General features: G+C 44.5%; 1 protein-coding gene across 2 annotated transcripts in view; it reads left to right on the top strand.

Annotated features, from left to right (window-relative positions):
• MAP3K15 (mitogen-activated protein kinase kinase kinase 15) overlaps positions 1–27,678 on the top strand; it is a 471,487-nt gene that overhangs the window by 304,299 nt on the left and 139,510 nt on the right. For both annotated transcript variants that reach the window (XM_063955733.1, XM_063955732.1), the window contains exons 7-10: positions 9,427–9,597; positions 12,399–12,511; positions 13,729–13,888; positions 27,321–27,471. In XM_063955733.1, coding sequence (XP_063811803.1) covers positions 9,427–9,597; positions 12,399–12,511; positions 13,729–13,888; positions 27,321–27,471 — 595 coding nt within the window. The remainder of the gene's footprint in view (positions 1–9,426; positions 9,598–12,398; positions 12,512–13,728; positions 13,889–27,320; positions 27,472–27,678) is intronic.

Below are 27,678 nucleotides of genomic sequence, written 5' to 3'. Positions count from 1 at the left end.
CCGTCAAACGCAGCCGCGGTAAGTCTTGGAACAGACAGGGTCCTTGCTGGAGCAGGTCCCTTCTTAGAGGTAGAGGCCACGGATCCTCCGTGAGCATCTCTTGAAGTTCCGGTTACCAAGTCCTTCTTGGCCAATCCGGAGCCACGAATATAGTGCTTTCTCCTCTCCATCTTATCAATCTCAGTACCTTGGGTATGAGAGGCAGAGGAGGGAACACATACACTTACTGGTACACCCACGGTGTTACCAGAGCGTCTACAACTATTGCCTGAGGGTCTCTTGACCTGGCGCAATACCTGTCGAGTTTTTTAATCATGTGGACGACTTCTGGGTGAAGTCCCCACTCTCCCGGGTGGAGGTCGTGCTGAGGAAGTCTGCTTCCCAGTTGTCCACTCCCGGAATGAATACTGTTGACAGTGCTATCACATGATTTTCCGCCCAGCGAAGAATCCCTGCAGCTTCTGCCATTGCCCTCCTGCTTCTTGTGCCACCCTGTCTGTTTACGTGGGTGACTACCATGATGTTGTCCGACTGGATCAACACCGGCTGACCTTGAAGCAGAGGTCTTGCTAAGCTTAGAGCATTGTAAATGGCCCTTAGCTTCAGGATATTTATGTGAAGTGATGTATCCAGGCTTGACCCTAAGCCCTGGATATTCCTTCCCTGTGTGACTGCTCCCCAGCCTCGCAGGCTGGCATCCGTGGTCACCAGGACCCAGTCCTGAATGCCGAATCTGCGGCCCTCTAGAAGATGAGCACTCTGCAACCACCACATGATGGATACCCTTGTCCTTGGTGACAGGGTTATCCGCTGATGCATCTGAAAATGCGACCCGGACCATTTGTCCAGTAGGTTCCACTGGAAAGTTCTTGCGTGGAATCTAACGAATGGGATTGCTTCGTAGGAAGCCACCATTTTTACCCAGAACCCTTGTGCATTGATGCACTGAGACTTGGTTCGGTTTTAGGAGGTTCCTGACTAGCTCGGATAACTCCCTGGCTTTCTCTTCCGGGAGAAACACCTTTTTTCTGGACTGTGTCCAGAAACATCCCTAGGAAACAGAAGACAAGTCGTCGGAACCAGCTGCGATTTTGGAATATTGAGAATCCAATCGTGCTGCCGCAACACTACCTGAGATAGTGCTACACCGACTTCCAACTGTTCCCTGGATCTTACCCTTATCAGGGAATCGTCCAAGTAAGGGATAACTAAAATTCCCTTCCTTCGAAGGGATATCATTTCGGCCATTACCTTGGTAAAGACCCGGGGTGCCGTGGACCATCCCTACGGCAGCGTCTGAACTGATAGTGACAGTTCTGTACCATAACCTGAGGTACCCTTGGTGAGAAGGGTAAATTTTGACATGAAGGTAAGCATCCTTGATGTCCCGAGACATCATGTAGTCCCCTTCTTCCAGGTTCGCAATCACTGCTCTGAGTGACTCAATCTTGAATTTGAACCTCTGTATGTAAGTGTTCAAAGATTTTAGATTTTAGATTTAGAATCGGTCTCACCGGGCCGTCTGGCTTCGGTACCACAATAGTGTGGAATAATACCCCGTTCCCTGTTGCAGGAGGGGTACCTTGATTATCACCTGCTGGGAGTACAGCTTGTGAATGGCTTCCAAAACTGCCTCCCTGTCAGAGGGAGACGTCGGTAAAGCCGACTTTTGGAAACGGCGAGGGGGAGACGTCTCGAATTTCAATATGTACCCTTGAGATATTACCTGAAGGATCCAGGGGTCTACTTGCGAGTGAGCCCACTGCGCACTGAAATTCATTGAGAACGGGCCCCCACCGTGCCTGAGCTTGTAAGGCCCTAGCGTCATACTGAGGGCTTTTGCAGAGGCGGGAAAGGATTTCTGTTCCTGGGAACTGGGTAATCTCTTCAGCCTTTTTCCTCTCCCTCTGTCACGAGCAGAAAAGAGGAACCTTTTGTCCGCTTGCCAACAAAGGACTGCGCCTGATAATACGGCGTCTTATTTTGAGAGGCGACCTGGGGTACAAACGTGGATTTCCCAGTTGTTGCCGTGGCCACCAGGTCTAAAAGACCGACCCCAAATGTCCCCTTTCAAAGGCAATACTTCCAAATGCCGTTTGGAATCCGCATCACCTGACCATTTTACTGGTAGAATTGGACAACGCACTTATACTTGATGCCAGTCGGCAAATATTCCGCTGTGCATCATGCATATATAGAAATGCATCTTTTAAATGCTCTATAGGCAATAATATACTATCCTTATCTAGGATATCAATATTTCCAGTCAGGGAATCCGACCATGCCAACCCAGCACTGCACCTCCAGGCTGAGGCGATTGCTGGTCGCAGTATAACACCAGTATGTGTGTGAATACATTTTTGGATACCCTCCTGCTTTCTATCAGCAGGATCCTTAAGGGCGGCCATCTCATGAGAGGGTAGAGCCCTTGTTCTTACAAGCGTGTGAGCGCCTTATCCCCCCTAGGGGGTGTTTCCCAACGCACCCTAACCTCTGGCGGGAAAGGGTATACAGCCAATACTTTTTAAGAAGTTATCAATTGTTATCGGGGGGAAACCCACGCATCATCACACACCTCATTTTATTTCTCAGATTCAGGAAAACTACAGGTAGTTTTTCCCTCACCGAACATAATACCCCTTTTTGGTGGTACTCGTATTATCAGAAATGTATAAAACATTTTCCATTGTCTCAATCATGTAACGTGTGGCCCTACTGGAAATCACGGTTGTCTCTTCACCGTCGACACAGGAGTCAGTATCCGTGTCGGCGTCTGTATCTGCCATCTGAGGTAACGGGCGCTTTAGAGCCCCTGACGGCCTATGAGACGTCTGGACAGGCACAAGCTGAGTAGCCGGCTGTCTCATGTCAACCACTGTTTTTTTATACAGAGCTGACACTGTCACGTAATTTTCAACAGTACATCCACTCAGGTGTCGACCCCCTAGGTGGTGACATCACTGTTACAGACACTCTGCTCCGTCTCCACATCATTTTTCTCCTCATACATGTCGACACAAACGTACCGACACACAGCACACACACAGGGAATGCTCTGATAGAGGACAGGACCCCACTAGCCCTTTGGGGAGACAGAGGGAGAGTATGCCAGCACACACCAGAGCGCTATATATATATACAGGGATAACCTTATATAAGTGTTTTTCCCCTTATAGCTGCTGTATGTTTTAATACTGCGCCTAATTAGTGCCCCCCTCTCTTTTTTTAACCCTTTCTGTAGTGTAGTGACTGCAGGGAAGAGCCAGGGAGCTTCCCTCCAACTGAGCTGTGAGGGAAAATGGCGCCAGTGTGCTGAGGAGATAGGCTCCGCCCCCTTTTCGGTGGCCTTATCTCCCGTTTTTCTGTATATTCTGGCAGGGGTTAAATGCATCCATATAGCCCAGGAGCTATATGTGATGTATTTTTTGCCATGTAGGGTATTTTTATCATGTTTTATTGCGTCTCAGGGCGCCCCCCCCAGAGTGACCGGAGTATGAAGTGTGCTGAGAGCAATGGCGCACAGCTGTAGTGCTGTGCGCTACCTTATTGAAGACAGGAACGTCTTCTGCCGACGATTTTTCCGGACCTCTTCGCTCTTCTGGCTCTGTAAGGGGGCCGGCGGCGCGGCTCCGGGACCCATCCAGGCTGGGCCTGTGATCGTCCCTCTGGAGCTAATGTCCAGTAGCCAAGAAGCCCAATCCACTCTGCACGCAGGTGAGTTCGCTTCTTCTCCCCTTAGTCCCTCGATGCAGCGAGCCTGTTGCCAGCAGGTCTCACTGAAAATAACAAACCTAAACTAAAACTTTCACTAAGAAGCTCAGGAGAGCCCCTAGTGTGCACCCTTCTCGTCGGGCACAGAAATCTAACTGAGGCTTGGAGGAGGGTCATAGGGGGAGGAGCCAGTGCACACCAGTTAGTCCTAAAGCTTTCTTTAGATGTGCCCAGTCTCCTGCGGAGCCGCTATTCCCCTTGGTCCTTACGGAGTCCCCAGCATCCACTTAGGACGTTAGAGAAAACATGTTTTAATTTTTTTTTATTAGATTCCGCCACCAAAGTGTGGCGGATTGAAAATGACGAATTTACTGTCTAAAAGCACTGTTGTCGAATTTCCAAACTTCAATTGAATATACTTTTGGCGAATTGCCTAATTTGTACCATTGCAGAAATGTCGAATTTGACAAATGTCGAATTTCAAAAAGTCGAGTTTGGAAAGTCCGTTTTTTTGACGAAAAGTACTGAATTGCATTGTCGATTTTTTTTTTTTTTTTGCGAAAATGTCCCGTTTTTCGACATTTTCGGGAATTCGACCGCAATTGCATATACCCCTAAATGTCCTATCTCCCCCCATCCTCTGTTGGCACTACTTCATGTATACCATGGAGATCTTCCGTACAATGATCATTATATTATGGGACATATAGCAATGAAAACTTTAATAGCCCTACACTGGCGTTCCCACTCATCCCGACCCTAGATTTTATTGAAAAGAATCCAATCCAATCCCACTGCAAATTTTAAACTGCGTGCGCCTCTTATACTTCCTTGGCCTCAAACCCACTTATTCGTTGGTTTAGTTGGAATGAATATTGGATTTCTAAAAATGAGAGTCAGCTCGTACTCGCTCTTTCCCCTATATTAAGTCCTGATATATTTATGCTGTAGAGATCAGTTGTAGGTATTACTGAGTTATGATCTTATTCTGTTTTAGGCTAAGTATTCCCATGCTGGATAGACATCTCACTTCTCGTATTTCCACGCTGGACAGACGTCTCACTTCTCATATTGTATTGATTATCATACCTTGTGTTGTTAGTTCTCAGAACACTAGTTCTCATGATAGGATTATTCATTGAATAATCAGTGTAAAATCAACTATATACCTGTACTGCTATTATGTGTTTTACCCGCCCTCTTCTTTTATTTCTGTACCTTTTATCCCTACCCCATAACTGTAATTTTCAATAAAATGTAATGTTAAAAAAATAAAAATAAATATGTTTGCGTAGCATAACTAAGAATATAATTGCAAAGAAAAAGTCCATCTGTGTTTCAGGAGATTATTGTGCAAAATAGAAATGTTTTGTAAAGACAGCCTGTATCTTACATGTATCTTTTGCTTGGGTACAATCTGTAGAGATGTGCAGGTCCATCCTCCAGAAATCCAAAACCACCCTAATCTTGTGGATCCTAACGAACCAAAACCCAGTCTGGATCTTCCTGCGGTTCAGATTTTGAATTTTAATTCTGAATTTCGGGTTTTGAATTGCAAAAATGTTCTCATTTAAGCTTGTTTTATCAATTTTTGTCAATAATTATAGAATTTTTTTAAATTGATTTTTTTTTTACCAAAACAAAAACCGAATCCGAACCAAAACACTTCATGGTGGTTTTGCCAAAACCAAACCACGATGATGAATTAGAACCAAAACTGAAACACAGGGTCCGCACATATTTCTAACAATCTGTAATCCAGAGCTTCTTTTGCACGCAAGTCTCCATCTTCGGGAGCATGAACACAATCAGACTTCTGTCTACAGTTGGCTTCCAATGGAAAGTTACCGACCTAACATTTTTAGGATTAAAGTGATTGGTTTTTCAGGATACTGAGTTCGATATGCCAGTTTTATATAGATGACATGGTGGTGGGTGCCTGGCATATATAACGTACATCTGCCATAGCCAAAGATGGTGGAGCGTATTTAATATTTACTCATTAGAACCACTGTACTACAGAATGTGTCTAACCATTGATTAGATACAGGAAAAGTAGGCTCGGCACTTTTTCTTCCCGCTAGATCCTATAGATTCTCAGTAGGCTTGGCTCTTTTTCTTCTTGCTATTGGACGATCCTATAGATTCTCTTTTGGAAATTGTATATTTTGGTTTTCTAGCAGTATTTACTACAACTACATATTCTACCATATTGAATACACTTGGTTTTGATCTCAATGCTTGTAATACCTTCTATGTATTGTACTACCACTCTGTTATCTGGCAATTCTTGTATATTTGACCAGTTGTTTGTATTGCCATCACTCACTCATTCATTCAATAAAAAAAAAAAAAAAAAGCTATAGGAGAAGTATTATGTTTGAAAGATAAACCCTCTGGGGAAAGACTATGGGCAGGTGTTGGTGCACCAATTTATAGACATAACAATCAGTTCATAGGCACTTGTTCCAACACAAAAATAACTTCTATTTTGATAACTATATATACAAATAAACATTATGGGCTGGATATAATAATGCTTGAGTCCGGCGGCCGTGCGTGATGCCAGCCGAACTTTTTTGAAGGGGCAATCACTTACAAGGCAAAACCATTCCTTGTAAGTGATTGCCTATTTTAAAAAAGTCAGAGTTCGTCCGGCATCTCGCACGGCCTCATGTGTGCTTGAAGCGATATCCACTTACTAATAACTAATATTAAATTATTTTATTAATGTTGGTAATAGTTTCCTAAACACAATGAGCAGATGCTGCTAACAGTTACCTCCCACACATACACTGCTACCACCACTATATCCATTACCAGCAGCATCGCAGTGTAGTATATCATGTCCGCGACACTGATGACAAAGGGTAATATGGGGGCCCGCTTTTACATGCTGCCTGGAAGAGAGAGGGAAGGGTGTGAGCATAAAGACTAATCACAAGCCACCAGCAAGATACTCACACATCACTGCTAAATTGATTTGTAGGCAGTACCTCAGGAGAAAATGACTGCATGGTATACTTGCCAATATCTTTAATGTTCCCTCTGGGAGATCCCAGAGGGTAATATATGGGGGAGAGGCCCCCCCACCTCCCAGTTGTGAGATTTGCAGCATTGTGCACCAGTGGGAGGAACAACGATAATGTGATGCATCATCAGGGTACCAGACCACTCCTGGACTGCCTACAACACTTGGGAAGTTGGTGGGATTCAGGAGACTGATCTACTCCAAAAGGCATTTGGGAGAACTCCCCAAGGTTGTCATTCTGGTAACATTAGGCAGGTATGTGCACAGAGCATATCCAGGTCTGCATCTAGAGATAGGAGCATGGTAGTAGTGAGATGAGGGTTTAGCTTTAATCTTTTATATTATGGGTGTGGTACAAAAAGTATAAAATGTAATTGCAGAAGAATCAGAAGCAGACCATTTCTAATGCTGTATTTCAGTGTTACGAACTGTCCCTCTGTCTGGTTTCACGTGCTCTGACTGATTAGTAGTGCAGCCATGAGACAGCTTGGGTTTCACAAGTCAACGGACATCATGTCATCCTCCCAGGTTGCTGGTATGTGTACTGGAAGCAGCTGGCTGTAACTCACAGTGCTTACAGAACAAACAATCCAATTCTTTATACTGTACATTAGCCTATTCATGGATACCATGGGATCCAAAAAGTCCTAATCCATTCTGAAAACTGATCAGTAAACTTTCCAAATCCTGTGGTGATTACCTGCACGCATCCAAGTGGCTTTTAAGCTTAGGAGATGTGTTTGCTTTTCACTCATAAATGCATTCTCCTCCATTCACAGTACAATGACCTTTTCAAGTGACTGGCGGTGAGGAAGTTTTAATTAATGCAAACCCTGATGTAAATACCTGTTTTATCTGGTGGTTAATTCGCAAGCAGGGTTATCATTGTTTAACCCTCTTAGTAAAAACAGATAATGATGCTGAGTCTATTCTTCTCAGTCCTCTTCCACTTTATATTAAAAGTAGGAAGCGCAGTGCATTAGGCGCCCGTATACTGCACTTTCCACGGCTCAGAAAGCTTGTTATCTTATACATCCTCTTGTATTTGTACTTTTCAACTAATTGTATATAAATACAAATTGGCAATGCATTAGATAGCAAGCACAATACAGTCATGCTGCTCTCGCTTATATTCTTTTCAAAGGAAACTAACCTGATCATATTTTCCTGTCTTAAGTATATTGTATTCTGTGCATTTATAGGTTAGTGGTACTGCAATTTGCCTTGGTTTAGAATTATATAGAAGTTGCAGCAAGATACAATTGTTTTGGGCAAATTTGTATTCATATACAGAGAATATGATCATTTTAAACATCCATGGTTGCCAATTTTCTGTATATTTACTGACAGTCAGTAAAAAAATAGTAATTTTGTTTTTTACCTGTCAAAACATGGAGATCAGTAAATATCACGAGAACCTCTCACAGTACTAATATTAGTATAGCTTTCTTTTCCCTCAAGGTGAGTTTAGACTATTGTTTTTCTATACATTTTATAACTATATAAACAAAGTATCACAAAGCAAACAGAAATCAAAATGTTTTGAATGATAGTCACAGAAAATATTTTCAAGGTTTAGTAACCCTGGGGATGTCCCTAAGTCACTGCCTGACTAATTCACGAGGCCTACTAATAATTAGAGGTGAGTGGTTCGGTTTTTACTCAGTTACGTTCAGATCTGAAAATGTTGGCTTTCCGGTTCTCACATGTTTTGGATAACCAATAAGATGGTGTTTTAGGATTCAAACTTGTGCTAAGTTGGATAAAACAACCAAGTCACAACCGAACTGATCATCTCTACTCTAATAATGAGGCATTGGTCCCTAGTGAGACTGATATGCAACATTATCCTATATAATAAAAGGATAATGCTTCTCCTCACTTCTATGGTTGGAATTCAAGTGTTTTGAGTGTCAACAGCTACTAGTGTTGCTCCGCTCACATTACTATTATGTTCCGTAATTTTGACGCGCTGGTAACTAGTGAATAATTGTTCAGACATTTCATGTTGATCTTTTTGGCCTGATTATAATTTGCATGTAATCCAGCTGTGTTTGGAAAGAAATGCAGATTTCCGCCCTTATTCAAAACCTGTGGTATCTATGTGAAGCCACATCGTTGGTGCAAGAGAGCCGACAGAAGTTGGACGGATTTCTGCATACACTCACGTCTCCAAGGCCAACAATTCTCAGTTACACATACTGAGTTGTAGGTATAAATACGACTGAGATCTGAGCGATTCTAAATCACTGCAAATTGTTCTAAATTGCGTATGCTGGCCCCGACTCATGTGCAGTTTGCTAAGATCCGTTCAAAGACGGAATCGCATGTGACCCTGAATCAGGACCAGTACTTCTATATATTGATTTTTGAACGTGGAAGTGCACAGAATGATAAAATGGCGAGTATACAATATTACTACATAGCTATTATGTGATGATGTCTAAAAAAAATGTGGCTGGTAATATGGCAGTCTAACTATGCGTTTGCACGACTGCTAAAAGTAGCTAGCGAGCGATCAACTCGGAATGAGGGCCATGGTTTTGCCCAACTGCTAACAAATTTGCTGCTACGATCAACTCTAAATTAGGCCCTTTGTCTCTCTCCCCAATGCTTAGTACATCTCCCCCAGAGACAGTGACCCACCTGTAAATTCATCACATTTCTGTCTATCACATTTGTAGACGGAATAATGCTGGTGACAGAGATAAAGCCCTAAACGTGATGCTTCAGGTGTTGCAAGCCTGCGATCACCCAGCTCCAGACATGTTCTGCCTGTGTGGTCGGATATATAAAGACACATTCCTGGATTCTGACTGTAAAGACACCATTAGCAGGGGCAGTGCTATTGAATGGTAAGAGATTTCTTTTTTTTATTCATGTTAATTTTTTGTACTGTAACTCAGGTAGGTTTTGGAAAATGATGCTTAACTTATCTAGACAACACTGTGGAAGGAAAATATAGCTATTCTGTAGTTATTAATTATTTTATGTAACCAGTGCGTTGGACAATGGAGACACTAACAAAGGGGGTCATTCCTACGATCACTTACACTGACATGCGGGGGGACGCCCAGCACAGGGCTAGCCTCCCCCGTTCAAGTCCAAAAGCATTGCACAGCAGCGATGCTTTTGTACTAGAAGAGTAACTCCCAGCCAGCGCAGCTCCTGCGGCTTGCCGGGAGTTACTCGTCGCTGCCCGGGTCGCAATGGCTGCGTGTGATGCCACACAGCCGCTGTGCTCCGTCCCTCGCACGGTCCGGTCACACCAGCCCACAAAACGGCAGCCAAACGCCGCCGTGCCGCCACCTCCCGCCTCTGCTTGTCAATCAGGCAAAGGCAATCGCTAGGCATCGACAGCCGTCGGATGTCAGCCATATGCCGGCACACTGCGGTGCTGGCACGGGCCCAGTTCTGACCTGATCGCTGCTCTGCGATGAACTGCAGTGAGCGATCAGGTCAGCATGACCCCGAAGTCCTACCTGCCAGTCATGTGCAAGACATGCAGTCCCATTGGGAGTTGTTTCCACCCTCCGGGACTGCCTGACCAGGCTGCACCAGCAGCCAGGTAGGATCGGCCATTGCAGTGAGCTCCAGACCTCACAAAAGGGAGCTGGGCGCACCGCTAGTATAACAACGAGTGGAGTCCAGCATTGCTGGCAAATGTAGATTGCGGCACCGACCGGTTCCTCCGCCAGGCATTCTGTACTCTGTGTGACGGCACTGGCTGCAAAGCCCTAGTTACTGTCCTGTGCAAACCCTTTAAATCTAATTCTTCTATATTACTACTTCCCGACTCCAAATTAGACTCCACCACCTTTATAAATTGAAATTGTATATTGTACATATATTCTTATTAGGGAAGCCAATCCCACCCCATTTTTGTAATCCCAGGATTTGGGATTCAAAAAAATCTCAGTCCCGTGATTTAATTGTACTTAAATTCAGCAACAGTATATCGGGAGAGCGGAGGGGGGAGTTCAAGGTCAGAATTAAAAAAAAACTTCTTTTAAATTACATATTTTGCCACACTGCAAAGGCTCGCCTGTTTGGGCTATTACTCACTGCGAGTAGAGGGGTTACTGAGGTCCAGATGCAGCGACAGGTAACAGCACAGGTCTCCGGCAGCGACTAGTGACTCCCAGACTCAGGGGGACATGTACTAAGCAGTGATAAAATTGGAGAAGTGAGCCAGTGGAAAAGTTGCCCATGGTAACCAATCAGCATTGACGTAACATTTCTAATTTGCATATTATACAGTTGTACGGAGCAGCTGATTGGTTGCCATGGTAAATTTCTCCACTGGCTCACTTCTCCACTTTTTTCACTGCTTAGTACATGTCCCCCTCAGTCCCACCGTGGTCAACCTCCTCTAACAAGTCACTCACAGAGCAGTGACAGTGCACTCTCACTCCAGCCTCAGGCGACGCTCAGACAGTGTGACAGTGTTTCACTCACTTTCACCATGCGGCTGCTGTTATACTCACACAGATCAATCACAATGGGTGAGATTCAAATGACATATCACGCCCAATTTCCTTTCTAAAATGATCTCCGTTATCACGCATATTGCACCCAAAGTAATCAGGTTTACTGTGTAAAGGGTTGGGTGCCTTGCTACTCCAGGGGTAGCGAGCTGATATAATGATACAACGTCCCTGAGGGCAGAAACAGAACGAGTGTGTAAAGGGGTGAAAATAATTGAATCCCACCCTTGAACTTCACTTCACTATTGAAGTAGTTTTTTTCTCCTCTTTTGAGCAAAACTTTATTGTTTTCCGATCAGAGAACAAAGACCTCTCTGCTGGTCTTTGGTTGTTTTTTTTTCCCTTGGTGAGCAACACTTTATTGGCTTTATCCTCCTGCCATTTAGCGTTCAATTTCGGCAAGACTCATACAGTGTCGGACTGGGGCATGAAGGGCCCACCGGGGGGGAGGCATTGATAGGCGCCCATACTTAGGGGTGTGGTGAGCCTACAAAGGGGGTGTGGCCAACCCCCACACAGGCTTGAAATACACAATAGACTTGTGCAGTGTAATGCAACATATCTACCATGTATAATAGAAGTGCCGTCTGGAATCTGATCCCTATAGGAAGGAGTGGGGCCCTAGGCAGTGGGGCCCACCGGCAGTTTCCCCTGTACCCCTGTGGGCCAGTCCAACCCTAGGCTCATATCAGGCTCATATGTTCAGAGATGGCTGAGACTGATCTGGAGGAGTGCCTGGGAAATGGGGAATGATGAGTCATAAACGTCTGTACAGACATTAATGTGATCACTGATGTTTATATAATATAATATTATAAGGTGTTTTTTTTTGGAAGCAGGAATCGTTTCTACCGACTCCAACTCCACCCAAACTTGACTCTGACACCACAGCTCAGTTATCACAACACTACTGTACATCAATTATTGTGTAACCTCATATTATTGTATAACATGTTTTTTCTTTTTACATCATTACATATAAAGATTGGAAATATAGCAGATTGGATGTTCATTTCATTGATTTTCTTATTAGCTTTAACATATATTGTAAATACTGTAATCATATTTGTTTAATCCGTATATAACGTTTTATGCAATGTGTGAACATTGAATGTTATTTTAATGCATGTTAAGATAAAACTACTGAATAAGAACATTATTTCTATCAGGTATCGTAAAGGTTTTGAGCTCCAGCCATCCTTGTATTCAGGAATTAACCTCGCTGTTTTACTTATTGTTGCTGGGCAGCAGTTTGAGACATCTATAGAACTCCGGAAAATAGGTAAATAGGTAAATATTAGGAGTAAGAAAGACATTTTTGCTGTAGAGCGGGAATGCATGGATGATTAACTCCATTGTGGATGTGCAGATATTCTACTGCAATCTCGGGCATGAGCATAGTACACACAGCAAACAAGAGGAAGTCATTTTCCATTTATGGCTATAACTATTTGTTATTTATATAGATCAGTTATAAAAAAAAAAAAATAACTTTTTGGCATTGATTTTGGCCAAGGCAGATTATTCACCAAATTAAAATTTTCTCCTATGAAATAATTGAATTAATCACCCTGGCCAAATTTACTCTTCACTGGTCATGCAGAAGTGAATCCAGGTTCAAACAAATCACAGATCAATGTGTTTATCTGTGCTTGATACTGGTACTTGCATGTAGTATGTGTGCATGTGGTGTCTTTCTGCAAGGAAGTGTTAAGGTAGGGCGTCACAATATACCTGCTAGTCATGGGCTTTATACAGTGAATTGAAGGCCCCAGTAAGACCGTATACATTGCCACTTTTCTTTTCTGTATGCTGTGTGCACTTCTAAGCTTCTGTTCTTTTCTGTATACTGTATCTTATTAATTGAAGAGGAAAATTATTTTGGGGGTGTAGTATACGCAGGGTTTCTACTGTAATAAGAGAACAAAAGGTTTAATCCAAATTAGTGGAGTTTGTCTTAAGGTGCATACACGCTTTCCAAGAAAATTAACAACGTCGCTTATTTTCACCCTTCCTGAGCGACGTTGTTCACTTTCTCAGCAAGTGTATATGTCACCGCCTAAGAGCTATGCGCGCCCCCCGCGGGTCGTTAGCGACCGTTATTGTCGGCCGTGCATGCAGCTCAGTTTGGACTGACGTCCAAGAGTTGCCTGCACGGCCCAGCCGCTGCTTGACGTCACTGAGCGATATGGTCGTCATATCGCTCAGTGTGTACTCCCTGCCTGGGAGGGAAAACACTATGATTTGTTGATCCTAGAGCACATCGCATAGTGTGTACCCATCTTGAGTGTTCAATTTGTTTATTATTTGTTAATTACAGTAGCAGATAGTTGTTTTTATTAGTGTCATGTAAACTAGGTAGTTCGTGCTTATTTATGTAATGGATGAGATGAGCAGTTCTACAGTTGCCACCTCAGACAGCAGAAGCTCTACATTTGACTACCTGCAATCTATATACATGTATTGTGCCTTTTCATTTTCAAAGTTGTTCTATTTAAGGTGTTCGCCTGAACAGTCTGCTGGGAAGGAAGGGCAGTTTGGAAAAAATGAACAACTACTGGGATGTGGGTCAGTTCTTCATTGTGAGCATGCTGGCCAGTGACATTGGAAAAGCAGTACAGGCAGCCGAGCGCCTTTTCAAACTCAAGCCTCCAGTTTGGTAAGACGTTAATAAAGTTAAGAGCCTTAAGGCCTTTACATAAGACCCACTCTTTAGTAATAAAAAAGATATCCTAGACGGAAATCAATACAGGCGCTTTATGATAAAGACCACACTATTAATATTTAAAAAATGCTGCTCTCAAAAAGGTATTCTGTTAAACCTGAATAAACAAATAAACTATAGAAGACTATAATAGAGAGCGCAAACATACATCTTAATTGTAATAAAAACAATTTATTGATATAAACAGCATTTAAAATTAAATTAACTATATTCTTATACAATGGAGCTAAAGAGCCATATACTCATGTAAAACCACTAGATCAGATCATACCATATGTTTATAATCAATTGAGGATAATTCATTACATGCAAACTTTTATGAGCTCCTGTGATTATTGATCAAATAAAGATGGAAAGAAAGAAATGAGTTCCTTAATATCCAGAACAATTGTTGTTATTCAGCTGACTCCTTGTTGTAAAGTATGTTTGCCTATGATATAATTAATTGCCTCATTCAAAAGTACAGGTGCGCAATAACCTCCACCTAAAAGATGGTTTTCTTTACCAGCGTAATACTGGGGCCCCTAAGCCATTAGTGGGGTATATATTCTCACCGTATATGCAGTTCTTAAAGCCGTGTCTTATAGCACAAGGACGATGCGGCTATAGCATCTTTAAAAGATCCAATCCAGGTCATTTTTTAGAACAGGATGTGTATCCCATATGGAAACACAAGAACAGGTACAATGTATTACAAACGGAATCTCCAAAGAGAAAAGAATTAGAACTAGAGGAATCAGAGGAGGCAGAAGGAAACGCTTCCAAGAACGCAAGAAGCGCTTATATCATAGGCAACGCAAGAAGCCACCTTATATCATAGGCAAACATACTTTACAACAAGGAGTCAGCTGAATAACAACAATTGTTCTGGATATTAAGGAACTCATTTCTTTCTTTCCATCTTTATTGGATCAATAATCACAGGAGCTCATAAAAGTTTGCATTTAATGAATTATCCTCAATTGATTATAAACATATGGTATGATCTGATCTAGTGGTTTTACATGAGTATATGGCTCTTTAGCTCCATTGTATAAGAATATAGTTAATTTAATTTTAAATGCTGTTTATATCAATAAATTGTTTTTATTACAATTAAGATGTATGTTTCCACTCTTTAGTAGTTTTCTTCCTAGTGAAGCACTTCGACCTCCCACCATTTCTTGATAGTTACCGCCGAACCATGCCTGAAGACTGGATAATTGCTGTCATCCAGGTTATTCACTCAGCTATGAATGATACTGTTGCCCGGTCAGCTGCTATATTCACTACACATATCCCACCCAGAGAAGATTTGTCTACTACTTAGTTCTAGTTCCACATAGCAGGAACTTTCTGTCTCTGAGTACAGTCTGTCAGCTTCTACCAGGGGATCAGTTAATTAACGGTGGCTCTGAGAATGGACATCTCCCTTTTTATTTGTTGGTTAAATTTTTTTAAAAAATTTCTAAAAAAGAGTTTAAAAAAAAAGTATTTAGGAAATTTTTCAAAATACATGCGGGTACAGAAAGAAGAATAGGGGAAAAGGGAAGCATAGGTAGAAACACATAAAAATTCACCACTAGCAAAAAAATTAAATAAAGTACATTAGTCAAGTATAGTAATAAAAGTACTAAATACTAATGTAGTGGGAGACAGGGACCTTATGTAGAGTACTCATCCCAGGCATACCACTTCATCAGAGGGGCTTTGGCAGTGGAGGAATAGGGATAGTTCAAGGTTTCCATAAAAATATTGTAATTAATCTTGAACATAATTAATGTGAGTGGTGGGGGTGTATCCAGAATTGAGCAACAGCTGCCTTAATAGCAATGAAAAAGTGGCCTACAGTATGCAGTATCTGTGATACAATGGAATATTTTCCGGGAAATTGTGTAGAAGGGCAATAGCAGGAGACAAAGACAGCTGCACCCCAGTGACTTTCAGGATAAGGGTTTCTACCTCCGACCGAGGGGGCGGATCATAGGGCACTCTCAAAACACGTGTATAATCTCTCCAAACTGTCCACATCCACGTCAACACAAGAAAGATTGGGATGGACAGATTTTATGTAATCTAGAGTCAGGTAAATTTGGTGAAGCAGCTTCATGTACATTTCAATGTGAGACATACATTTGGACATCGTAAATATAGAAAAAAATAGCTTGGACCAGTTATGAGATTTGTAGACATAAATGCAGGTCTTGTTCCCATTTTAAGTTGGCTGCAATCTTATCAAGTTGGTTCATGGTCAACAGTATGGAGTACCGAAAAGATATGCCTCCTCTATGGTGGGCCAAAGATAAATGTGAGAGGACATGAACAGGGACAGTACCGGGAGACCCTCTCAGTAGAGGAAAGATTGGATCCAGTGCCGAATTTGAAGATATTTATTCTCATTGTATTACGATGCCATCATTCTAAATAGGACTATGGAATGGTCTAGGGCGACAGATATCAAACAGTGGGTTCTTATAGAGAACGAATCTCTGCTGCCACCAATAGGCCAATACCCCTGATGTTCTAAGGTCCCGATTATTCCCCACCCCACCTTCGGTCTCACATTGGCTCATTGGAATAGATTGTGGATCCTTCCGTATGTGTCCTCGAACTTTCCCACTGAACCCCGCTATTTGGCAATCCTGACTTTCCCCCGGCTTTGCCCTATGGAAACTATGTGGGGTGACACGTGTCGGCCCTACAGTACAATCTTAATAGCTCTTACCTTCTTCTGAGATTTGGAGGTATTTGCAGGTGAAGCACTTTGTATCCGGGTGTAGAATGAGATTGCCTGCTGCTAGACCCCTAACTATTTTTGAGACCATGTGACTCCTCACGCCCGCCACATTTTCTCTCAAGATGCTACAAGCATTTGATTGAACATCAGTTTTCAGATCGCCCCAAATTAACGAGACAATAGGATCAGGACTTGCAGATTGACTTAAAAGAGGCAGATTGGAAAAGGAGTTCCCAGGCTACTTTTGTTAGTTCGATTAGCTACTCTGCGATTGAGATTCAATTTAAAGTCTTGTCCACTGGTACAGGCGTCCCCTCACGCTAGCCAAAATGTTCACTGGGGTTCCGGATATTTGCTGTAACAGTGACACGGGCTTTTCACTGCATATATGGTGGGACTGTTGCTCTCTCCATCCTTTCTGGAATAAGGTTATTTCCAATTCTAGGTTGATACTGGGTTCGGAAAGTTCCCTCTGAACCCATGTTTTGGGCAACAGCATACCTGCACCGTGGGAGTTAGGGGGGAAAACGGTCACCAGCCTTGTGAGGTGCAGAGCCGCTTCCCCGCTGTAGGACCACCGTCCTGAGGGGTTGTTGTTCAGCGGGGCACTGCACCTTGGCTGTCACAATTGCAGCATGCCGCACACCCCTAACATATGCCTGAAGGTGACAACTATGGTGAGTACAAACCAGGGGCCCCCGCTAGGGGGGTCCCCCGGTTCAAAGTGCGGCTGAACGTGGACGCAGCATACATGACCCTCCTGGGGGTGACCCCCTAGAGTCCCCCGTCTAGACTGGCTTCAAATAGCTTGAACTAGCACTTGTGTGATGTTTTTAAGCAAACAGGAGACATTGCCAGTATAAAAAAATCACTATGGCTCCGGCGCCATTGGAGGGGGTGGAGCTACCTCAGACCAGCGGCATTTTGGCACCTTCCTCTGCTTAAGGCAGCCACAGACAGCGCACACAGCGCTTCCTGCCTCACAAGACACGCTGGAAAACTGGTACATGGTGTAGCAAAGGAGGAGAGCCGCTACTGTACACTGTCTGGGTCCTCTACAGGACAGAAATTATTAGTGTTACTGTGATATAATTAGCTGTTAGCCTCACTGGAGCTGTGCAGCTAGGGGTGTGCTGGTGTCTCTCTCTGTGTGTGTCTCCTCTCACATACAGTAAGTGCAGGCTTGAAAAGTATTACTGTCTGTGTGTATGTGTATGTTATTGTGCTTACTGTGAAAAATGGGTAAACACAAGCTGTGCAGTGTATGTCACACTAGATTCTCTCCAGTATCATCTGATTCTGATTCTTGTGAATAATGCAACCAATCTTCACAAATCAGTGAATGGGCTGGAGGAGAGGGTCCAGAGCCCTCCTGGATAGGGTCTCTTAAAATTATGATGTCTGATATGTCATCCCAGCTCACTGCTAATGTACAGAAAACTCAGCTACTACAACAGGCTGTTGCAGATTTAGCTGCTAGGGCAAATATTACACAGCCCCGCTCTCATGCAGCACCACAAAAGCGTGGTTTGCCTGCTCTACTCTCTGATTCAGATGAGGATATACAGGAGGATGGGGAGGACTTGGATCGCATTAGGGGGGATTCCGACTCTGCTCAGGGTACTGAACCCCTCATTCTGGCTATACGGGATGTGTTAAAGCCCCCTCTAGAGGACGCTGTGTCACAGCAATCATTTTTCTTTACACAAAACAAGCCTAATGTCACTTTCACTGATTCTACATAGTTAGTTGACTTATTCAAGTTAGCCTGGAAAAATCCAGACAAAAAATTTGAAGTGTCAACATTTTTTTTTTGCGCACTTTCCCATTTTCTCCTGAAGGTAGGACGTTTTGGGAGCAACCCCCGGGGTTGATGTATCAGTCTCTCGACTGTCCAAAAAGCCGGTGCTGCCTGCCAAGGGGTCCTTTACTATAAAGGATCCTGGGGACAGAAAAATAGAAGCTACACTCAAATCTATTTACATGGCAGAAGTTGTATCGCAGAGGCCGGTCATAGCAGTGACCCATGCCATTCATTCGTGGGCTACTCAAATTCAGGGGGGCATCTCCGCGCATATGCCTCTGGTCACTATGGTGACTCTCCTCAAGCACATTCAGGACACTACACATGCCCTGTGTGACTTGCTTAAGGAGATGGGGTATATTAATGCTAGGACTTCTGCCATGGCAGTGTCGGCAGGCAGGGCTTTGTGGTTGCGTCAGTGGATAGCGGACGCAGAATCAAAGCGCAGTGTGGAATCCCTCCCCTTTTCTGAGTAATGGCTCTTTGGGGTTGAGTTGGATACGTGGATTTCCAAAGTCACGGCTGGGAAATCCACGTTTCTCCCCTGTGGGGTCCTGCCGGCTAGGCTTTCCTACCCGGGGCCATCTGTGCAGTCCTTTCGGTCTAACAGATTTCCATCTAGGGCCAGAGGTGCCTCCAATGCGAATAGAGGCATCAGAGGTAAGTCAAAAAGACCTGCCACCACCAGTTCTCAGGAACAGAGCACCAGTTCTGCTTCCACTAAGTCCTCAGCATAACGGTGACCCCGCCCCGAGGAGATCTCGAAGTGGGAGCTCATCTGCGTTACTTCAGCCGTACCTGGGAAGGCTCCTGCCAGGATAACTGGGTAAGGAAACTCATTTCCCAGGGCTTACAAGCTGGAGTTCGATGGTTCTCCTCCCCAACGATTTTTCAAATCAAGCTTGCCAGCTTTGGAGGATACGCAGGTTACATTACAACAGGCCATCCAAAAGTTGGTCCAGTCCCACGTTATTGTTCCAGTACCGATACCACAATGAGGCAGGGGTTATTACTCCAACCTGTTTTTGGTACCAAAGCCAGACGGCTCGGTACGGCCTATTTTGAATCTAAAGTCCTTGAATCCTTACCTGAAGGTTTTCAAGTTCAAAATGGAATCCCTGAGGGCAGTGATTGCGGGCCTGGAAGAACAGGAATTCCTGGTTTCCTTGGATATCAACGACGCCTACCTTCATATTCCAATTTGGCCACCTCATCAGGCTTATCTGAGGTTTGCCCTACTGGATGATCATTACCAGTTCCAGGCACTACCCTTTGGCCTGTCCACGGCTCCGAGGGTATTCACAAAGGTGGTGGCGGAGATGATGCTCCAACTCCGGGTCCAGAGGGTCAATGTTGTCCCTTCACTGTACGAACTTCTGATAAAAGCAAGATCCAGGGAGTTTTTATTGCTCCATATCGACCACAATATCCAACTTCTGTCACACTATGGGTGAATTATCAATCTACAGAAGTCCGACCTGGAGCCGACCCAACGACTCCTGTTCCTGGGGATGTTGCTGGATACAGTGGCCCAGAAGGTGTTCCTCCCAGAGGACAAAGCGAGGCAACTTCAGGAGATGGTCCGCATGGTGCTCCAACCTACTTGAGTATTCATCCATCTTTGCATAAGATTGTTGGGGAAGGTGGTCGCCTCATACGAGGCGATCCAGTATGGGACGTTCCATGCCAGAACATTTCAATTGGAGCAAGTGGTCCGGATCACATCTACAGATGCACCGGATGATTCGGCTGTCACCTCAGGCCAGGATTTCCCTCCTGTGGTGGCTGCAGTCCTCCAGCCTAGGCACATATAGAAACCGTTGTAACTCCTACACCGTTCACCTGATTTGGATGTAAATACCCTCAAATTAAAGCGGAAAGTCTGCAGTTAAAGCACATCTTGTTTGTTTCATTTCAAATTGATTGTGGTGGTGTATAGAGCCCAAAATATGAGAATTGTGTCGATGTCCCAATATTTATGGACTTGACTTTGTCTCGGTGCGAGGAACGCACGTATCCGTCTGCAGAGTTCCACTTGGGACGCTTCTTGCGTTTCCTGCAGGCTGGTGTGGATAAGGGCTTGCGTCTGGGTTCCATTAAGGTCCAAATTTCAGCTCTCTTCATTTTCTTCCATAGAAAATTGGCACTGTTACCAGAAGTTCAGACCTTCTTGCAAGGGGTACTCCACATACAACCTCCTTTTGTGCCGCCTACGGCACCCTGGGATTTGAATGTGGTGTTGGAATTTCTACAGTCCTCCTGGTTTGAGCCTCTAATGACGTTAGAAGACAAGTACCTCACGTGGAAAACAGTGATGTTACTGGCCCTGGCTTTTGCTAGACGTATCTCAGAATTGGGGGCCTTATCGTGTAAGAGCCCATTCTTGGTCTTTTACAAGGACAGAGCGGAGCTCAGGACTAGGCAGCAGTTCCTTGCCGAAGGTTGTCTCTGCCTTTCACCTGATCAACCTATTGTGGTTCCGTGCAGTTCTGACAGTTCTGCTCCTCTGGAGGCATTGGATGCTGTGCAAGCCTTGAAGATCTATGTCAAGCGAACGGCTCAGATCACAAAGACGGATTCCTTGTTTGTGCTCTATGATGCACAGAAAAAGGGGTGTCCCGCTTCAAAGCAGTCCATTGCTCGTTGGCTTAAGCTTACTATCCAACAGGCCTATGTGTCGGCAGCCTTACCTGTTCCTAAGTCTCTAAAAAAGCACTCTACAAGATAAGTGGGATCTTTCTGGGCGACGGCCCGTGGAGTCTCGGCATTGTAACTATGCCGAGCTGCTACCTGGTCAGGGAAGAACACCTTTGTGAAGTTCTACAAGTTTGATACCCTGGCCAAAAAGGATTCCCAGTTTGGGCAGGCGGTGCTGCAGAAGTCTCCGCACATTCCCACCCGTTTGGAAGCTTAGGTACGTCCCCATCGTACTAAGGTGGTCATTCCGAGTTGATCGCTAGCTGCATTTGTTCGCAGCGCAGCGATCAGGCTAAAAACCGGCAGTTCTGCGCATGCGTATGTGGCGCAATGCGTACGTGCGTCGTACGGGCACAACGAACTATGTAGTTTTGCACAGGGTCTAGCGAGGCATTTCAGTCGCACTGGTGGCCGCAGTGTGATTGACGTGAAGAGGGCGTTTCTGGGTATCAACTGACCATTTTCAGGGAGTGTTCGGAAAAACGCAGGCGTGCCTGGAAAAATGCAGGCGTGGCTAGGTGAACGCTGGGCGGGTTTGTGACGTCAAAACAGTAACTAAACAGTCTGAAGTGATTGCAAGCGCTGAGTAGGTTTTGAACTACTCTGAAACTGCACAAAAAAACTTTGTAGCCGCTCTGCAATACATTCGTTCGCACTTCTGCTAAGCTAAAATACATTCCCAGTGGGCGGCGGCATACCGTTTGCATGGCTGCTAAAAACTGCTAGCGAGCGAACAACTCGGAATGACCCCCTAAGTCTCCCAATATCCCTTATGGATGCTAGAGAAAATATGATTTTAATTACCTACCGGTAAATCCTTTTCTCGTAGTCCATAAGGGATATTTGGCGCCCGCCTCGGTGCGTTGACTTTTCTGCAGGCTCTCTGTTATGTGGTTACCTGTTCAGCTGTTGCTGTTATTGTTACCAGCCGTTGCTGGTTGTTATATGTTCGTTGCGTGTTGGTATTAAATCTCACCACTCTTTGTTATTATGTTCCTTCTCACATATATGTCCTTTCTCCTTCGGGCACTGTTTTACCTATAACGGCCTGTGGGAGGGGGCATAGAGGGGCGGACCCAGCACACCCAGTGAAGAAATTTAAAGTGCACTGGCTCCTTTGGACCCCTTCTATACCCCATCGTACTAAGTCTCTCCAATATCCCTTATGGACTACGAGAAAGGATTTACCGGTAGGTAATTAAAATCCTATTTTCATCCTTTCTTTATCTTGAATCTTCTTACTTTTTTTTTTATTCAATGTACGTTTGCATTTAATGTTGTACTTGTTGACACCAATGTTACCAATACTTGAGATAACTTACTCTGCTGAGATTATATTATTTTGCTTTGTATATCTCTGCTCTCTGTATGACGAGCACAAGTTTTGTTTTGTATTAACCTATCCTTCTTGCCTGTTTTGTATTGGTTCGTTAAAACTAATAAACATTTATTGAAAATAAATAAATAAATATATATATATCTTATCCCCAAATTGTATGATTCCGTGCAGTGAATCTAGAAATAAACTGTTATGCTATACTTTGTCTTCTCTTCTATGAGATACATTAGTGCTATGGTCCCAGCCAGAGGTCACCTATGGTTTTACTAATTGAGGTCCTGGGACTTTGTTGGGGACAAACGTTTCTACTCACTGTTACTTCATAAATATCAACTGTACCTATAATATCGCTTTTCATACTCTTATATAGCTATTGCCTGTTATTCCATGTAATTTTCTTGGCTTTCTGGAGCGTCACAATTTAAGATAGGATTTTAATTACCTACCGATAAATCCTTTTCTCGTAGTACGTAGAGGATGCTGGGGTCCACATTAGTACCATGGGGTATAGACGGCTCCACTAGGAGCCACTGGCACTTTAAGAGTTTGAGAGTGTGGGCTGGCTCCTCCCTCTATGCATCTCTTACCAGACTCAGTTTAGAATCTGTGCCCGAGGAGACAGACAACTTCGAGAGAAGGCTATTACACAGATAGTGGGAGATTCACACCAGCTCACACATACAAGGCAAACCAAGCTAACCAGCTTGAAAAATCAGCAACGGCTGACAATATTACTTAACCAAGTAACAAAACAGTAGTTGACCAAGAACTAAGCAGTACTGAACTAAGTAACCACTGCAGGATTACAAAGCGCTGGGCGGGCGCCCAGCATCCTCTACGGACTACGAGAAAAGGATTTACCGGTAGGTAATTAAAATCCTATTTTCTCTTACGTCCTAGAGGATGCTGGGGTCCACATTAGTACCATGGGGATGTACCAAAGCTCCCAGAATGGGTGCGAGAGCGCGGAGACTCCTGCAGAACTGATTGAGCAAACATCAGGTCCTCAGAGGCCAAAATATCGAACTTGTAAAACTTTGCAAACGTGTTCGACCCAGACCAAGTAGCCACTCGGCAAAGCTGTAAAGCCGAGACACCCCGGGCAGCCGCCCGGGAAGCACCCACCTCATGAGTAGAGTGGGCCTTAACAGACGTAGGACACGGCAATCCTGACATAGAATACGCATGCTGGATAGTGAACCTGATCCAGCGAGAGATCGTCTGCTTAGAAGCAGGACACCCAAGTTTCTTGGGATCATACAGGACAATCAGAGAGTCCGATTTTCTGTGACGAGCAGTCCTCTTCACATATATTTTAAACGCCCTTACAACATCCAAGGACTTTGATGAAATTGAGGAGTCAGTAGCAACTAGCACCACAATGGGTTGGTTGATATGAAATGCCGACACAACCTTCGGAAGGAACTGCTGACATGTCCGGAGCTCAGCCCTATTTTCATGGAAGATCAAGTAGGGGCTCTTACAAGACAAAGCCCCCAACTCCGACGCACGTCTAGCAGAAGCTAAGGCCAACAAAGTGACAGCCTTCCACGTGAGAAACTGGACCTCAACCTCCGGTAGTGGTTCGAACCAATCCGATTGGAGGAACTGTAACACCACGTTAAGATGCCAGGGCGCCGTAGGTGGCACAAAGGGAGGCTGGATGTGCAGAACCCCTTTCAGGAAAGTCTGAACCTCAGGGAGGGAAGCCAATTGTTTCTGGAAGAAAATTGATAGGGCCGAAATCTGGACCTTTACAGATCCCAAAGTCAGACGCATATCCACACCTGCTTGCAGGAAGAGGAGAAACCGTCCCAGTTGAAACTCCACCGTAGGAAACTTCTTGGACTCACACCAAGATACATATTTTTTCCAAATACGATGGTAATGTTTAGACGTTACTCCTTTCGTAGCCTGTATCAGGGTAGGAATAACCTTGGTCGGAATGCCCTTCCGAGCTAATATCTGTGCGATGCGCTGTCTGCCAGCTCAGACGCGCAAAGCCAATCAGGAGAGTGCCACGAAGTGGCGCTTCCTGATTGGCAGAAGGGACCTTCTGTGACAGTCTCTGCATTCGGGGAAAGGGGTCCCATGTGTAAACATGGGACCCCTTTCAGTCCGTCTGGTTCGGGTAAATGCGTTTTTTTGTTTTGCCAAGTACGTGGATTATAATAAAAGAACTGGACACTGGATCAGGTGAGTATAATTTTATTTTCAGGTACCCCGGACGTCGACATTGGAGACGAGTCCAGAGTCGGCGTGTCAACATAGGTAAGTATGTGTGTCGGCATGTATGTAATAAAGTTATACTTTCACGGTGTCTGTGTCCTGTTTTTATTTGGGTATTTTTTTGCAGTAGAACTACAGGTACCAGCGGGCCCATTTTCCCCACGCATGCTGGTACTTGTGATTCTCCAAGTACCGGCTTGCGGGGGAGGCTTGCTGGGACTTGTAGTTCTTCTGCAAAAAACAATATTCTTACATTTTCAACAAGGCTATCAGCCCCCCATCCGCAGCCCTTGGATGGGGGGGACAGCCTCGGGCTTCACCCCTGGCCCTTGGGTGGCTGGGGGGGGAACCCCTTGATTGAAGGGGTCCCCACTCCTCCAGGGTACCCCGGCCAGGGGTGACTAGTTGGGTATTTAATGCCACGGCCGCAGGGCGCTGTATAAAAGTGTGGCATTATCTGTCCAGCTAGTGGAGCCCGGTGCTGGTACAAAAAATACGGGGGACCCCTACTCTTTTTGTCCCCCGTATTTTTTGCACCAGGACCAGGCGCAGAGCCCGGTGGTGGTTGTTAAAATACGGGGGATCCCCTGTCATTTCCCCCCCCGTATTTTGGCAACCAGGACCGGCTCAAAGAGCCCGAGGCTGGTTATGCTTAGGAGGGGGGACCCCACGCAATTTTTTTCGGGTTTTTTACCGTTTTTTTACCGTTTTTTCAACATTTTTATAAATCTAATCAAAATCCGTCAAATCGGCCGTTTTTCGACAGCGGGACTGTCGAATTCGTTTTTTATTGCATATGTCGAATTCCGGCACCCACCTGCCGGAATTCGACTGTCGAATTTAAAAACGGGCGAAAAAGTGCCGCAATTCGCCTGGAATTGCATATACCCCATAGCGTTTAATTCTTTAGAAATGCAAAGAAGGTTACCAAGGCTTTCTTATTATCTGTGCAGTAACCCTCCTCAACGTGCTCAGGTGTTGTGTCAGTAATATTTAACACATCTCTAATGGCCTCAATCATGAGCTGCACCCCCTTAGCAAGGGATGTCGCCCCCCCCCCTCCCCCCAGCACATCCCCATCACCGTCTGCTTTGTCAGAGTCGGTATCCGTGTCATCTTGCATAATTTGGGCAAGTGCATGTTTCTGTGGGAACATGCTAGGGTATTTTGCAGGAATAGGAACAGAGCCTGACCAGACTGCCATAAATTTCTTCAACACCTGAGTTTCAGTCTCAGTATTAGCTACCCTAGTAGAGATCTGAGAGATCATTCCTTTGATAGAAGTTAACCACTCAGGCTCAACAATAGGAATCTGAGATAAAGCATTACAATCCTGTGTACATGGAATGGATCCCTCCTGAGAGGAAACATCTTCTGCAGCATATGACACAGAGTCCCTAGACATGGCTATGGGAGATAATAACACACACACACACACACACACACACACACACACACACACACACACACGGAATTGTCAGACACCGTTTCCCCCCAAGTATGCCACAGAGAGACACAGAGATTGGAGCCAACCCACACACAGCACTTTCTGAGGTAGAATTAATAAAACTACCAGCGCTATCTGTGTGACTTAATAGACTACACAAACTTTACACAGCCTCCTCTCCCCCCCCCCCCCCCCCCCCCTTCTACAACCCCCTGGTACCGCACAGGATAGCTGAAGTTGCTTGGAGGGACAGCTCTCCCTGTCAGCGTCTGTTGTACAGGAACTGCAGGCAGGAAAATGGCACTGAACGCTGCTGGGTCCTCTCTGAGGAGAAGCTCTGCTCCCCAAACATGGCGCTGCTTCCCGCTCTTCATTATATTATACTGGCCTGAGGATCTCTGCTGGCAGCGATCCAGGGACCCTGACAGGCTTTCTGACCAATGTTAGGTATAGGCGCTGGCTCAGGGCACCCCTCACAGCGCCGCACTATGTACCGCTGAACCCCGGAGCGCAGTTAGTACTGCACTCCCTACCCTCTTGCCGCCATCTTCACACCGGCTCCTCGCTTGCCAGGGGTGCCGGTGACTCACTCGCCACGAAGTCTTCTGGCTGTGTAAGGGGGTGGCGGCATGCTGCAGAAGTGAGCGGTCAGCAGCCTCCCTGTGCCTAAATTAACTCATTTCTAAACTGAGTCTGGTAGGAGGGGCATAGAGGGAGGAGCCAGCCCACCCTCTCAAACTCTTAAAGTGCCAGTGGCTCCTAGTGGACCCATCTATACCCAATGGTACTAATGTGGATCCCAGCATCCTCTAGGACGTAAGAGAAAGTAAATGTATCTATTCAGTATGTGTATTTATTTTTGCTTTGGTTTTCTACATTGTACACCTTTTTGCATAGCATGATACTCTATATGTGAAAGTTAAATGTGTTTGAAACTCACAACATTTTCAAAGAACATTATATGGCTTCAGCTGTATGCCCTAAATATCTAAATATCTATCTATCTATCTATCTATCTATCTATCTATCTATCTATCTATCTATCTATCTATCTATTGCCCTTGCTGTTACAGTCATGGTGAGTTTTATTATGAAACTAACCTAGGTTTGATTATGTCTCTTTTTCCTTTCCAGGTACTTGAGATCAGTTGTACAGAACTTGCTTCTAATACAGCAATTCAAAAAGCTCAACACAGAGCACTCCCCGAGACAAGAAAGACTAAATTTTTGGATGGACATAATTGTTGAGGCAACCAAAGAGTCTACAAATGGATTGAGATTTCCGGTATATAGAGTTTTAATAATCTGATTTTTTTTTTTTCTACAGTTTTTATCTAAATGTACTATACAACTGCGCCCATGTAGGTCAGTAGTTGTACCTCTCGTTATTTACTTAAAGTTAACTCGGAGTGTCTATTTTAACTGTCTCCCAGCTTCAGTTTCTTGTCTAACCTGTCCTCATCCACTGACAGGCAGTATGTTATTATTAAAT

Source organism: Pseudophryne corroboree, chromosome 2 (genome assembly GCF_028390025.1).
Source record: "Pseudophryne corroboree isolate aPseCor3 chromosome 2, aPseCor3.hap2, whole genome shotgun sequence".
Classification (NCBI taxonomy): domain Eukaryota; kingdom Metazoa; phylum Chordata; class Amphibia; order Anura; family Myobatrachidae; genus Pseudophryne; species Pseudophryne corroboree.
This window is presented reverse-complemented; position numbering and strand designations above follow the sequence as displayed.